At 40.7% G+C, this 13,921-nt stretch overlaps 1 protein-coding gene across 3 annotated transcripts in view; it reads left to right on the top strand.

The window, feature by feature from the left end:
- Positions 1–11,308, top strand: part of SPATA7 (spermatogenesis associated 7) — an 85,514-nt gene extending 74,206 nt beyond the window's left edge. For 2 of the 3 annotated variants that reach the window (XM_038407995.2, XM_038407997.2), the window contains exons 8-12: positions 436–503; positions 2,976–3,029; positions 6,896–6,973; positions 9,174–9,231; positions 9,728–11,308. In XM_038407995.2, the coding sequence (XP_038263923.1) occupies positions 436–503; positions 2,976–3,029; positions 6,896–6,973; positions 9,174–9,231; positions 9,728–10,210 (741 nt within the window). In that variant the 3' untranslated portion in view covers positions 10,211–11,308. The remainder of the gene's footprint in view (positions 1–435; positions 504–2,975; positions 3,030–6,895; positions 6,974–9,173; positions 9,232–9,727) is intronic. The other variant, XM_043516068.1, reaches the window with a different exon arrangement.
- Positions 11,309–13,921: the final 2,613 nt, after the last annotated feature.

Here is a 13,921-nt window from a genome sequence, read left to right on the forward strand (position 1 = left end):
AGGTGAGTACCCACAGCTACCTTGGCTTCAGCTGGAGAGTTAGGTGTTTAGCCTATGTTCAAATTAGGCCATTAACCTCCAGGTGCCTTAATGTACTGTTAATATTGATCTCAGAAAGGTGTTGTGAGGTTTTATTAATATTTGTAAGTACTCTGAGATCCTTGAATAAAAGATGCTGTATGCTTATAATATTATACCAAAAGATTATTAAGAACATTAGTTTTAAAACTAATGTTAATAGATTAGCTGAATCACATGCAGATGATAAAATTTTAACAAAATTCTCCCCCGGGTCTTGTAAGCTGGAATTTCCTAATGACTATGTGCTTGGCACAAACCTCCTGTCCCCCTATGCTACTGACTAACCATGTTCTGATCCTTATTTTGCTATGTAGTGTTGCACCAATAATAAAGATGTTATCTCTGTGTTTGTAGGCTGAAGTCACATCTGCTCCAGATGAGTCTGAGGGAAGGATGGATGCTTTTCAGTACTCCTTGCCAAGGTGCCTGATTTGCAGAAGGAAATATTTCAAACATTCTTTATTGCTTGCCTTACACTAGTTATTAGGTTCATTGGCCATCATTGCCATTTCTGTCTGTGAGCCCTGTTTTATAGCAAGTTTTTGAGATTAATGACTTTGTGCATAGATCAGGTAGCAATATTCACATTTTCCTTTTGATAAAATTCCAACATGAAGCCAATAAAGTGAGATACACGTGAAATAAGTGAAGAAGACTTTATATACTGTAGCATCTCTTAATATGTAGATCACTGTGTTCTTGCATCCAAATTTCCTGTGCTTATTTTAGCAAGAGTTTCCATTAGCCAGGAGTGAGTATGACAGAGTCAACACAGCTAATAACTTCTTAGACACACTAGAACTAAGATCAGAATTTACAAGCTATTTATTTTGTTAGGTTGGTGGTGATGGTGTTATTGATGCATTGCCATAGTCTTGCATGAATAAGTACCTTTCAAGGGAAAAAAGATCCCCAATATCTAATCATCTAAATTACCCATGAAGCAAGGCCATATACTGAATAGGTTCTTATCTCCATGTAGCAGTAACTGGTGATATTAAGTTGGACTGATGATGGTACCCAGGTTTTCACCTTTTGTTCATGACTATCTTTTCTCCTCCCTTTTTTACAATCCCATCCCTCCCACCTGTGCTTCAGCTTCAGCTACGTTTTAATGCTAACTATGCCCAAGATAGAAGACTGCCTCCTATGAGAGTGCTTTTATGTGTCCTGTTACCACAGCCTACCCCACTCTCTACCCTAAACATCCACACTGCCAGCTGAGCCCATCGCTAATTATTCTTGATAATCCACCTGTTGTCTGCCATAGAGGCTAAAAATAAATACTAAGTCTCATCTGAAGACAAAGCACAAGTGTGTTTTGTATTCAGTTCACACTATATTGCTATAGCAGATATAGTCTCACTGGGTAAAACATCAGGATAACATAGATTTAGTGTGTGATGTTTTCTGTAACGTAAGAGCCAGTGATAGGCAAACTATAAATCAGTGAGTCAATCAAAGCTCTACTTCTGAAATATTTTCCACTGGAAATCTAGGAAATATTGTAAATCTTACAATGCTAAATGGCCTTTCTGGTTCATGTCTAAGTTTCTACCTGAAAGACAAAACAGAAATTGATCTAGTTTTCAAGTTCAGAAAGAGGGCATTAAGATGGAACTGATCTTTTGAGCCATCTCAAATTATCATTATGTATACACCACCTGTATACAGGTGCATTAGGAACCTCATAGAACACATAGATAAGCTCTGTGCTTCCAAATGTTTGCAGTCTAGAATTTAGACACAAGATAAGTTATGAGGATATGCAAACAAGAGGGCACTGGGTAGGGTTAGGTAGAGTCACATAAATAAGATCATGCAGAGACTCCGTTAATTTGTGTACACTTCTTGATGAACTTCGAGCCTATAATTTAATATGATAGGTATCTCACTTCTTGGTAGAAGTGTATGTGTCTCTAGTAGAGATTTAAAAGAGGCAAGAGTGGTGGATTGGTGGGCAGTCTCTGGGACAGTATTCCAAGCATATGGGGCTAGGGCTGGCTGAAATTTTTTTGGGGGGGAGGGTGGCACATAGTTTTGTTTGACTGAAAATGCATTTATCAGTGAATAAACTATTTGCAAATTGGTTTAGAAATTTAGCTATATTCTTTAGAGATTTTTTTAAAGGGTAGAAAACACCTGAAAACTTAATGAAACAAAACAATGGGAGAATGTTGTTTTGGGTCGAATTAAATGTTTAGTTTGACCCAAAACAAAAGTTTGTTCGGGTTTTTCTGTATCTATCAAACCAAAAAAATCAATTAGTTGCTCAGCTCCATATATAGTGGTATGGAAGAAGTCATGGAGATATTTATATGACAAGAAATTAAATAATAGTCTCCTTTGTGTGCCAAGATGATATGGGAGTACAGTGTGATTATTTGCATGAGTAAGAGTTACATGCACCATATTAAATGTTCTACTAGAAGCACTAAATGGATTATAGGATGCTGTACTGCCATGATGGAGACCCAGGCTCATGTGTAATATTGGGACTTTCTTTTCAGTATGAGGGATACCTCAACAATACCTTCCATCATTGAAGTAAGTGTTCTGACTGTCCCAATATTAGAGTTTTGATGGAGTAATAATACTCCTGAAGGAAGCTCTCGTCTGCCTTGAAGTTAAGACGTGGAGTTTGCCACTGGAACAGGGGATTGTTTTCTATAGAGATGAAATGGATAAAGGCTGTTAGTGACATTCCCATAACTCTCACTGGTATAGCTAACCCAATTATTACCACAGGGGTTCAGTGTTCTTTGGCAGACGCTTTGGGGTGAGGGCATCTCATGATTGTGGGTTGCTCCAGAAAGAGAGTGAAATGCAGGGAATTGGAGGTTTCTAGGAAATTGCCTAATGCTATTTTTTTTAATATCTATTTTTCTGATTAGCGCGACATCCATGTATTCTATGGAATCCTCAGCAATGAGAAAAATCCAGGCTGAGTAAGTATATTTTTTCTTCTGTCTTTTACTGGGTGAAACAGTAAAATGGAAACAAATTTAAAGTTCCTTTTAAGTTTTTACAAATATAAATTTAAGTTTCATTAAAAGGCATCTAGAGGCAGAAAGGCATCCTTTAAAAATTGGAAGTCAAATCCTACTGAGGAAAATAGAAAGGAGCATAAACTCTAGCAAGTCAAATATGGAAGTATAATTAGGCAGGCCAAGAAAGAATTTGAAGAGCAAATAGCAAAAGACAAAAAACTAACTGCAAAAAAATGTTTAAGTACATCAGGAGCAGGAAGCCTGCCAAACAATCAGTGGGGCCACTAGATGATCAGGATGCTGAAGGATCACTGAGGGAAGATAAGACCATTGCAGAGAAGCTAAATGAATTCTTTGCATCTGTCTTCACTGCAGAGGATATGAGGGAGATTTCCACACCTGAACCATTCTTTTAAGTGACAGATCTGAGGAACTGTTCTAGACTTAAGGTGTCAGTAGAGGGTGTTTTGGAACATATTGATAAATTAAATAGTAATAAGTCATCAAGGCTAGATGGTATTAACCCAGAGTTCTGAAGGAACTCCAGTAAGAAATTGCTGAACTACTGACAATGGTTTATAGCCTATTGCTTGAATCAGTCACTGTACTAGATGACTGGAGGATAGCTAATGTAATGCTGATTTTTTAAAAGGCTCCAAAGATGATCCTAACAAGTACGGGCCAGTAAGCCTAATTTCAATGCCAAGCAAATTAATTGAAACTATAGTAAAGAACAGAATTATGAGAAATATAGATGAACATGATATGTTGGGGAAGAGTCAAAAGGAAATCATGCCACAACAGTCTATTAGAATTCTTTGAGCAAGCATGTGAACAAGGGTGATCCAGTTGATACAGCATAATTAGACATTCAGAAAGCCTTTGACAGATCCCACGTCAAAGGCTCTTGAAGCAAGCAGCCATGGGATAAGATGGAAGGTCCTTTCATGGATCAGTAACTGGTTAAAAGATAGGAAACAAAGGCCAGGAATAAATTGTCAGATTTCACAATGGAGGGAGATAAATAGCAGGGTCCTCCAGGGATTTGTACTGGGATCAGTGCTGTTCAACATGTTCATAAATGATGTGGAAAGGGGGTACCAGTTAAGTGGCAAAATTTGCAAATGATACAGAATTACTCAAGGTAGTTAAGACCAAAGCTGACTGTGAAGAGTTACAAAGGGATCTCATAAACTGGGTGACAAAATGGCAAATTAAATCAATATTAAGTGCAAAGTAATGCACATTGGAAAACATAATTCTAATTATACATACAAAATGGTGGGGTCTAAATTAGCTGTTTCCAGTCAGAAAAGAGACCTTGCAGTAATCATGGATAGTTTTCTGAATTCATCTGCTTAGCTGTGCAGCTGCAGTCAAAAAAGTTAACAGAATGTTAGGAACCATTAGGAAAGGGACAAAGACAAGACAGAAAAATATCATAATCCACTTTATAAATCCATGGTAAACCCACACCTTGAACACTGCATGTAATTCTGGTCGTCCCATCTCAAAAAAGATATTTTAGAATTGGAAAAGGTAAAAAGAAGGGCAACAAAAATTATTAGGGCTATGGAACAGCTTCCATATGAGGAGAGATTAAAAAGAATGGGACTGTTCATTTTAGAAAAGAGGCAATACAGGGGGATATGATAGAGGGCTATAAAGTCATGAGTGGTGTAGAGAAAATGAATAAGGAAATGTTATTTACCCCCTTCACATAAAACAAGAACCAGGGGTCACCCAATGAAATTAATAGGCAGCAGGTTTAAAACTAACATAAGAAATTATTTCTTCACACAGTGCAGTCAACCTGTGAAACTCGTTGCCAGGGGATGTTGTGAAGGCTGAAAGCATAACTGGGTTCAAAAAAGAATTAGGTAAATTCATGGAGGGTAGATCCTTCAATAGCTATGAGCCAAGATGGTATGGGATACTAACCCATGCTCTAGGTGACCCTAACCCGCTGACTGCAAGAAGCTGGAACTGGACAACGGGATGGATTGCTCGATAATTGCCATATTCTGTTTCATTTACTCTGAAGCATCTGGCACTGGTCACTGTTAGAAGGTAGTATGCTGGGCTAGATGGATCATTGGACTGACCCAGTATTGATATTCTTATGTTAGAACAATAAATGAGGCACTGTAATAAACTATCACATCAGAGTCTGATCTGGATCTGACATGGCTACAAATAAAGAAATCCATTTGACAGCATGTGAAGTATCCCCCACAGATCTAAAAATCAGGAAAACTAGCTACAACTTTTTTGGGGAAAAGTGACTAGATTCTGCTATTCTTGTTCTTGTTTATTACTCAGAATATTTCTGTGAAGACGGGACCTTTGTTTCTGTAGAGCTCCTGCTACTAGTTTTCCCCTTGATACCATGGTCTTTTCTTTGTATTGACAACACACATATACAACAAACACTTCCAGAGCAACCGAAGTGTAATGTTCAATCAGGCATCAGGTGGAGAACAAATAGCAGGAACAGAGAAACTTCTGAGGACAAAGATCCCCTTTTACATGCAATAGGAATGAAAAGGAAAGCACCCTGAAGAAATAGGATATTCAAAGAGGCCTTAATAGTATTTTGCACTTTCATAGACCCTTCCATCTGAATATCACAAAGTGTTTTGCAGACATTAGTGAAATGAGCATTACAATCCCCTGGTGAGCTAGATATTTATCCCCATTTCATAGATGTGGCAACTGGGTTCAGGAGGGGCTAAAGCCAGGAATAGAATCCAGATCTTCTTCCTGGTCTTGTACTTGTAGGGATGGGCAGCCCGGTCCAGATAAAGTCAGAACTCCTGCGCCACCTTCACTCCTTTTTAGAACCCAACTTTTTTTGAAGTTCTGAAACATATGGATAAGTTGGTTGATTGTTGTTATTTCCAGTTTGTATCCAGGAACAGAACTGATCATGAAGGAGAGCATTCTCCTAGTATTTCTGGCCAGAAACCTGTGAGACCCTGGAGTCAGAGATTGGAATTATATTCCCAGCTGTTACACTAACTTGCAAGTCACATAATTTCTCTATATCTTAGTTTCCCCATCTATAAAAGGAATGATAATGCTTCCCTATCTTGAAGAGGACTTGACTGAAAAGCACTTTGGAATCCTTGGAAGATGCTATAGAAGGGGAACATATTACTGTGTTCTTGTTCTTGTCGTTATTATTAGGTTGTCTCAACAGAACTACATTACCTCTCCCTGCACCAGCAATGCCTTTGCAGAACAGGGAAATGTTATCCTGAAGTAAGGGAGGTTTTCAGTGTAAACACTGCCCTCCCACCACAGAGTAGCAACTGAAGTTCCCTAAAACCCCTGTGAAAGCTGTTGAATCAGAGGATTGCGCTGTATCATGTCTTCACCCCCTACCTGGCTAGCACTACCCATTTCTTGAGCAGTGTTGGCCCTTTCCAGATCTCACAGCACAAAGCAGGTTGTGATCTATCACCCCTCCTGCAGGATTGCCCACCTCAGGAGCTCTGGACTAGTTTATACAAGAGCAGGAAGTTAACATAACGCTTGACAATTTTGCTCTGAAATGCCAAGGCAACATTTCTGCAGATACCATTGTACTTTATACAGAGCCTATTTTTATTCACCCTAAACATGGGGCATAAGTAATTGTGTCCCATCAGCCTCTTCTGTAAGACAAGAAGCTAAATCGGTCCCAAGAGCTATAAGTATTTCCATTTTCTCCATGGTATTTGCTAAGTAATTTCCCTTAGCAGGTAGAGCTTCTTGCTCTGTTGTGTGACAGATGTCTCTACTTTTAAACATTCAGACTGGATTTTCTGTTCTCTGTGCAGAGAAGAAGAGCTTCGGTACTTGAGTTTCATTGAAGATGTAACAGATGAAATTCTGAAGCTTGGATTATTTTCCAACAGGTTAGATATCTTTGTTTTAAGGTTTGTAGGGACTGGGCTCAGAACAGATTGGATTCTGTAAGCAGTGTGGAGTGCAGTATCTCTGACCCTGGTGACATTTTTATAATAAGATTTTGGCATTTAACCTCCTATTAAATACAGTTCTAAAAACATATCTTCCCTTTGCTTTCATTCTCTCTCCTTTACTTTTACTTCTGTTGTAGATCTTGGCACATCTTCATAGTCTGCTCTCTTTCTTCCTCTCCTCTTCCATCTCTTGTCACTCTTCTCCTATCAGAGATGCATAGATTTTAAGGCCAGAGGGGACCATTGTAATAATCTAGGCTGACCTCCTATATAACACAAAGCAAGGAACCTCACCCAGTAATTTCTGCATCAAGCCCATAATTTCTGTTTCAACTATAATGTATTTTCTAGAAAGATCTCCAATCTTATAGACATCAAATGATTGAGAATCCACCATGTCCCTTGGAAAGTTGTTCCAATGTTTATTCTCCCTTACTGTTAAATTCTGTCTGTGCACTGAATTGTCTTCCTTCTGTCTCTCTTTTCTCATCCCCAACAACCAGCCCATTCTCTTTCTCTTTCCCTGTTTCCAGTCTCTCCTTTCTTTCCCTCACTCTCACTAATTCTTTTTTCTTTCTATTCTCAATCTGTTTCCTCATCCCCCTACTCTTTCCTTCATGCACATTCTCTACCCTTCTACTCCACTTTCTCCTTCCCCCCACTTCAAATCAAGTGGAGCAGAGGGGCACAGCCCATACCAATCCTGGCACTGAAAGGGGTGCCCTAGCAGCATCTCCTTCCTGACTCTCCTCACAGTTTCTTCTCCCCAGTCTCTGAAGAAGGGACCAGAGGTTCTCTCTGCACCGTCCCCACAGACCATGAAAGAGGGCCTTAGGGATCTTCTCTCCCTTGCCATAGTGAGCTGCTGAAGCTGTATTTTGTCTCTTCCCCCTCCCCAGGTCTGGGACAGGGGGTCTGCTAGGAGTATAGGATTATGCTTATACCTCTGCACATCAGTAGTGTCATAAATATAAAGGGAAGGGTAACCACATTTCTGTATACAGTCACTATAAAATCCCTCCTGGCCAGAGGCAAAATCCTTTCACCTGTAAAGGGTTAAGAAGCTAATGTAACCCCGCGGGCACCTGACCCAAAATGGCCAATGAGGGGCCAAGATTCTTTCAAATCTGGAGGCAGGGGAACAAAGAGTTTGGGCTGTCTGTGTGATGCTTTTGCCGGGAACAGATCAGGAATGCAGCCTTACAACTCCTGTTAAGTTAGTAAGTAATCTAGCTAGGAATTGCATTAGATTTTCTTTTGTTTAATGGCTTGTAAAATAAATTGTGCTGGATGGAATGTATATTCCTGTTTTTGTGTCTTTTTGTAACTTAAGGTTTTGCGTACAGGGATTCTTTATGTTTTGAATCTGATTACCCTGTAAGGTATTTACCATCCTGATTTTACAGAGGTGATTCTTTTACCTCTTCTTTAATTAAAATTCTTCTTTTAAAAACCTGACTGATTTTTCATTGTTCTTAAGATCCAAAGGTTTGGGTCTGTGTTCACCTGTACCAGTTGGTGAGGAGTATTATCAAGCCTTTCCCAGGAAAGGGGGTGTAGGGCTTAGGGGGATATTTTGGGAGAAGACGTCTCCAAGTGGTCTCTTTCCCTTTTCTTTGTTTAAAACACTCAGTGGTGGCAGCATACTGTTCAAGGACAAGGCAAAGTTTGTACCTTAGGGAAGTTTTTAACTTAAGCTGGTAAGAGTAAGCTTGGGGGTCTTTCATGCAGGTCCCCACATCTGTACCCTAGAATACAGAGTGGGGAAGGAACCTTGACAAGCCGCAACTATGGCGAGGGGTTATGGGATTGTGAATGTTTCAGCCTGTGGCGTCCGCTCACTCTACCTGAGCTGAGACTGGCTAAGACAGAGCAAGGGGTACATCAGTTAGTGTTCTCATTCAGCCCTATGACAAGGCTTGACCCTCTGAACAAATGTCTGTTAGCATGTAGACACAATGTTGGCCTCTTTGTGACAAAGTATAATGAGGGCAATATGATTATTTCCTCTTAGTAAATGCATAAAGACTCTGGAGCTTGGATCCTTTACTCATCTAGGCTTATTTAGGACATTGTATCTTTCTCTCCTCAAAATTATGATCTGCCTGAGCCTTACTTATTTATTTATTTTTAGGGTTTTGGAGAGATTGTTTGAGCGTCACATAGAGCAAAATAAGCACCGTTTGGATGAGGTATGTTCATTTTCCGAACACAGTCTGTAATGTTCTCAGTCCATGTATATGACTTCAGAGAGGTCTTTCCAAAGTGCACTTTTAAAAATGCTGCAGATGTAACCATAACCCTCAATACATATCCACCTTTTAAATGAGAGATTGTGTGGTGGTACTTTGTCAGCAGTGCAAGTGGGAATTGTGACCTTTCTAGATCACCCACATCATGCATACTTTCACACAGTGGGTAACAGTTATTTCAGCAACTTGATGATTGTTTGCTGCAAAGTAAGAATAATTAAGAATAATTATAAGAATAATTAAGTTACTTGATTTCATGCATCCTGTATTTCCTCAAAAATGTAACTACGTGGAACATGCTAATTTGAAAATAAATTCTTAATACATTCATCTATTTGGACTATGAAATCTGTTACAGATCCTGTCTTAAGACTGCAGGCAGCTGTGCAGTGGGCCATAAGTGATTAAGAACCTTATTTCTTCCCTTAAATTCTAGAACAAAATGCGCCACCTACTGGATGTCCTCAAAGTCGACCTAGGCTGCAGCACAGAGAAATCTGAGAGAGTCAATGGCAGCATGGAAGTGATTGACCCATTTGATCTGGAAAGATTTGAGACCTTGGACCAGCTCCAGTTTACCAGCAAAAATTGGAAACAAAATAAGACTACAAAAAGTGAAGAGTTCCTAAAAGCCATGGATTTATTATCAAAGGAGACAGACAAACTAAACCACCCCTTACACAGTGAAACGTCAAAGCAGATGCATGACAAGGATATCTTTTCAAAAAATATAACTGAAGCGGTGAGTGTTGGAACAGATCCTTACTCTTCAGTGCAATCTAAAGAAGCCCTAGGTATTTCACACACATTTGAGCCAACACTGAACTCAACCACGTGTGACAGTGACTTTGAATCAAATAAGGAACTTGATGATCTTGAGGAAAACTTTGCAGAGGCCCTTCAAATTTCCTCTATGTAAAGTAGTAGACAAGAACTAGCTGCAGAACAGGACAGTAGACTGTTGCAGAGAGCTGAAGTTTGTTAAATAAATGCTAGTGAATCATTCATTTTACCTTTAACTTTTCTCTTTAGACACTGCTATAGCCTCTCCAACAGGAGTACAAGTATTATTCATCAGGCTTTAACTGATCCATGTACTAACATACACCTGTAGTGTGTCAAATGTCACTGGTTAAAAAGGACTTTATATATTTCAGCTAAGTGTCTAATTTGGAAATAACTGTTGAAAGTGCTAAAATTAGAAAGATATTTTTAGGATTATTAGAGATGTAATAATTTATTTATCTTTGTTTTTATAATAAATGAGTGCAATAACTGAAGCATTTAAAGCACAATTGTGATACAATAAGCTTTTGCCACCAAGAGCTAAGATCATAGCTTAAGCTGTAACTGAACATTTCAGTATCACTTTGCAGGGAGAATTCCGGATTGATTAGCATCAAAAAACAAGACACAGAGTTTAGTGTCTGCAGGAAATGTGCAGAGTGAACATGGAGTCTCTTCCATCCATGTTGGAGGGGATTTCTGCATTTCTTGGCACTCCTAGTCCATTGTTCAAGGTTGTCCTAAATTCCCAAGAGGAGATGAACCCCTCTTCAAATCCAGTTACATAGGAATGACCTATGTACATATAGTCACAGTCTGAAACATGAGCATTTCTCTGTGCCAGTCACTGGCTGCTAGGGGGTGCTCCCTCCTCCTTTCACTCCCTTCTTTCCTGTGTTAATTGCCAGATTTTTTTCTACCCTGTCTTTACCTGCTGTAGAAAGCAGTGGGACTTCTCCCGTAATAGCAACCCTCAGTTTTCACTTAGCCAGCAAGATGGCAGGAGGTTAAGAAAGGATATCTTTTGGTAACTGCTGTAGTTGGCTGGCTTTTTTGGTACACTGTTTTAATCTGGATGTTCATGACTCAGTTGATATTTTAGGAGGGTGGAGATTTTGCAACAATTGTCAAACTGCACAACACTAAAATGTACAGCTCCGTTTCCTGCATGGAAAGCCTTGATATAAAGTGCTGCGTATATTTTTGTTTTAATAAATTGACAAGAGTTGGGCTTTAATTCATGATTAGGAGTGTTTGGCTAAAACATCAGGCATCATGTAGAAAATGTAGAGAGGGCAGGTTTTTATTTAAATATGTATTTATACACATGAAACGTACTGCACTGACAAACTGAGAGATTGAAGTTCTTTGTTTATCCATAGTACAACTACAGCCTGAACAGTGGCTGAGCAAGCTTCATGCTGTAGCTGCACCAAGGTGTCCAGCCTAGCCTAGCAGTACCACCTTTAAAAGAGGGGTTAATACCAGAGGGAAGCACTGTGGGTTGCTTGACATCGTCCTGGTATCTTAAACTATCTTACACTTCAGTATTTTTAAGTGTATAATTAGTTGGTTCAACATTTACCTAAATAGATTGGGCCTGAGAATACATATGGATAAGTCACAACTTGCTACTTTTCCCCTTAAATTACTGACATTCATCTTCCTGATCCAGTTCATCCTGAACTATCTGTGAGAAATAAGTAATTGTCTTTGCTGTAGTAGAACAGCACAACTGAAGAGGCTAAACATAGGTTATGATTAATTATAAGAAACTTTAGGAACTGGAAAAGGCCACCTGTTCCAGTGTACCTGTTCTTTTCTTGGTTTTATCTCTTAATCTCCTTCTTCCAGAAACAAGGTTAGGTGGTTAGAGCTCATCTACACAACTCTACCTGTTTCCTTCCCTCCATTTTCTGATTAACTGTCTTTCCCAAACAATTTTGCAAAATAAGGAACTAGCTACAACTGCTAACTTCAGCTCCAATGGGTGCAGTTACTTGTGTGGCTGCAATTTTCAGAAATTAATGTAGCAAAGGCCACCTCATTGATAAGATTTATCAATAGTGCAAGCTTGGTTTTTGGTCTGTCCATGTTCTTCTGTACTGCCTTAGTACCACAGTATCATTTTTCTCTTGCATAATATTCAAGTTTTGCCAGAAGTAGCATTAAACCAAAATATTATGAGACAGTCACAACCTCTATCATTAAAATTGTAAATGCTGTGTCCTGACTTACACTCAGTACATTTCTAGTCAATAAGAGTCTGTGTCAGAGAAGTGTTCATCCTTATTTCAAATTGCACTTACAACTACTGCACCAGTGGCTGTTACTTAGTTATAACTGGAGATTTTGCTTAATGTCAAATATTATCACCTTGAAAACACTTTCCCTAATGATACAAAATGTTTCTACTTATTAGTCCTGCATAAGACAGTAACTTATTTGGGTTCATGATAACCAGCATTAATAAATAACCCTGATTCTCTACTGTTCTTGCACCATTTACACCTGTCCAGAATGGGGGTAAAATGCTACCTAGCCAAAAAGATAGCACTTTGCCTAGATGCTGATGACCATACAGGGCAAGTGGAGAAACAGACTCTATATCTAGTAATTTATAGGGGTGCTGTTTCTTGTTGATACCAGCTCTGTAAAGGGGCATGAAAGTAAGAGTAAATGTAACTTATTCCTTTTACACTGCTTGGAGCACTAAAGAGGTGTCCTAATGTGAGGGAAAACTAGGCCCAATATCCTCCAAATGTAGTTTATAATAAATATCTAACCCACACAATGGTAGCGTGGCCCAGGGGACAGAATTCAGATCTGGGCCTCAAGAGATTTTGTATTCCCAAATTTGCTGCTAGTTGGCTCTGTGGCTTTGGACAATTCACAATCTTTCTGTATCTCTGTTTCATAGAACTGTAGGGCTGGAAGGGACCTTGAGAAGTCCAGCCCCTTGCAGTGAAGCAGGACCAGGTACCCCTAGACACAGTGGGGCCCAGGCAAGCCCCCCATGGGAGTGGGGAAGGAGCGCCATTCAGCCCTGCTCTGCCCCCAGCCCAGCTCTGCATCCAGTCCCAGCTCCACTCTGCTCCGCTCCCAGCCCAGCTCCGACCCCAGCCAAAGCTCCACTCCGCCCCCTGCTCTGCCCCCAGCCCAGCTCCATCCCGTCCCCTGCTCTGCCCCCAACCCAGCTCCGTCCCCAGTCACAGCTACACTCCGCCCCCTGCTCTGCCTCCAGCCCAGCTCCGTCCTCAGCCACAGCTACACCCCGCCCCCTGCTCTGCCCCCAGCCCAGCTCCGTCCCCAGCCCCCTGCTCTGCCTCCAGCCCAGCTCTGCCCCCAGGCAAGCTCCACCTCTAGCCCCAGCTCCTCCCCCATCCCCAGTTCTGTCCCCAGCTCCACCTGCAGCGCAAGCTCCTCTGCTGAGCCAACCGCACTGTAATGGAGGGAGAGGCACAGACAGATTCCATTACTGGTAAGGGGTGGCATGACAGGAAAAGTTTGGACACCATTGTCCTAAACCAGGGGTCCCCAACTTGGTGCCCGCGGGAGCAATGGCACCTGCTGGGGCAGTTGTGTGCGCCCGCAGGACACCGCGCCGCCGAAATGCCGCTGCCGAGCGCAGCCACCAGAGAACCACCCGCCAAAATGCCACCGAGAAGCGTTGTAACTGTCCTGTTAATACATCTGTGATGGTGTGTACAAACCTCACATTGGAGAACAAGGGGTTAAGGAGCAGCTCTGGGCCAAAGATACTTCTCTGAGCCGCACCCCCAAAGTCTGCACCAGATGGAGGCAGAGCTTAAAGGGGAAGCAGAGCAGCTCAGAAGGTGTCAGG

The sequence above is a fragment of the Dermochelys coriacea genome, chromosome 6, assembly GCF_009764565.3.
Source record: "Dermochelys coriacea isolate rDerCor1 chromosome 6, rDerCor1.pri.v4, whole genome shotgun sequence".
Taxonomy (NCBI): Eukaryota; Metazoa; Chordata; order Testudines; family Dermochelyidae; genus Dermochelys; species Dermochelys coriacea.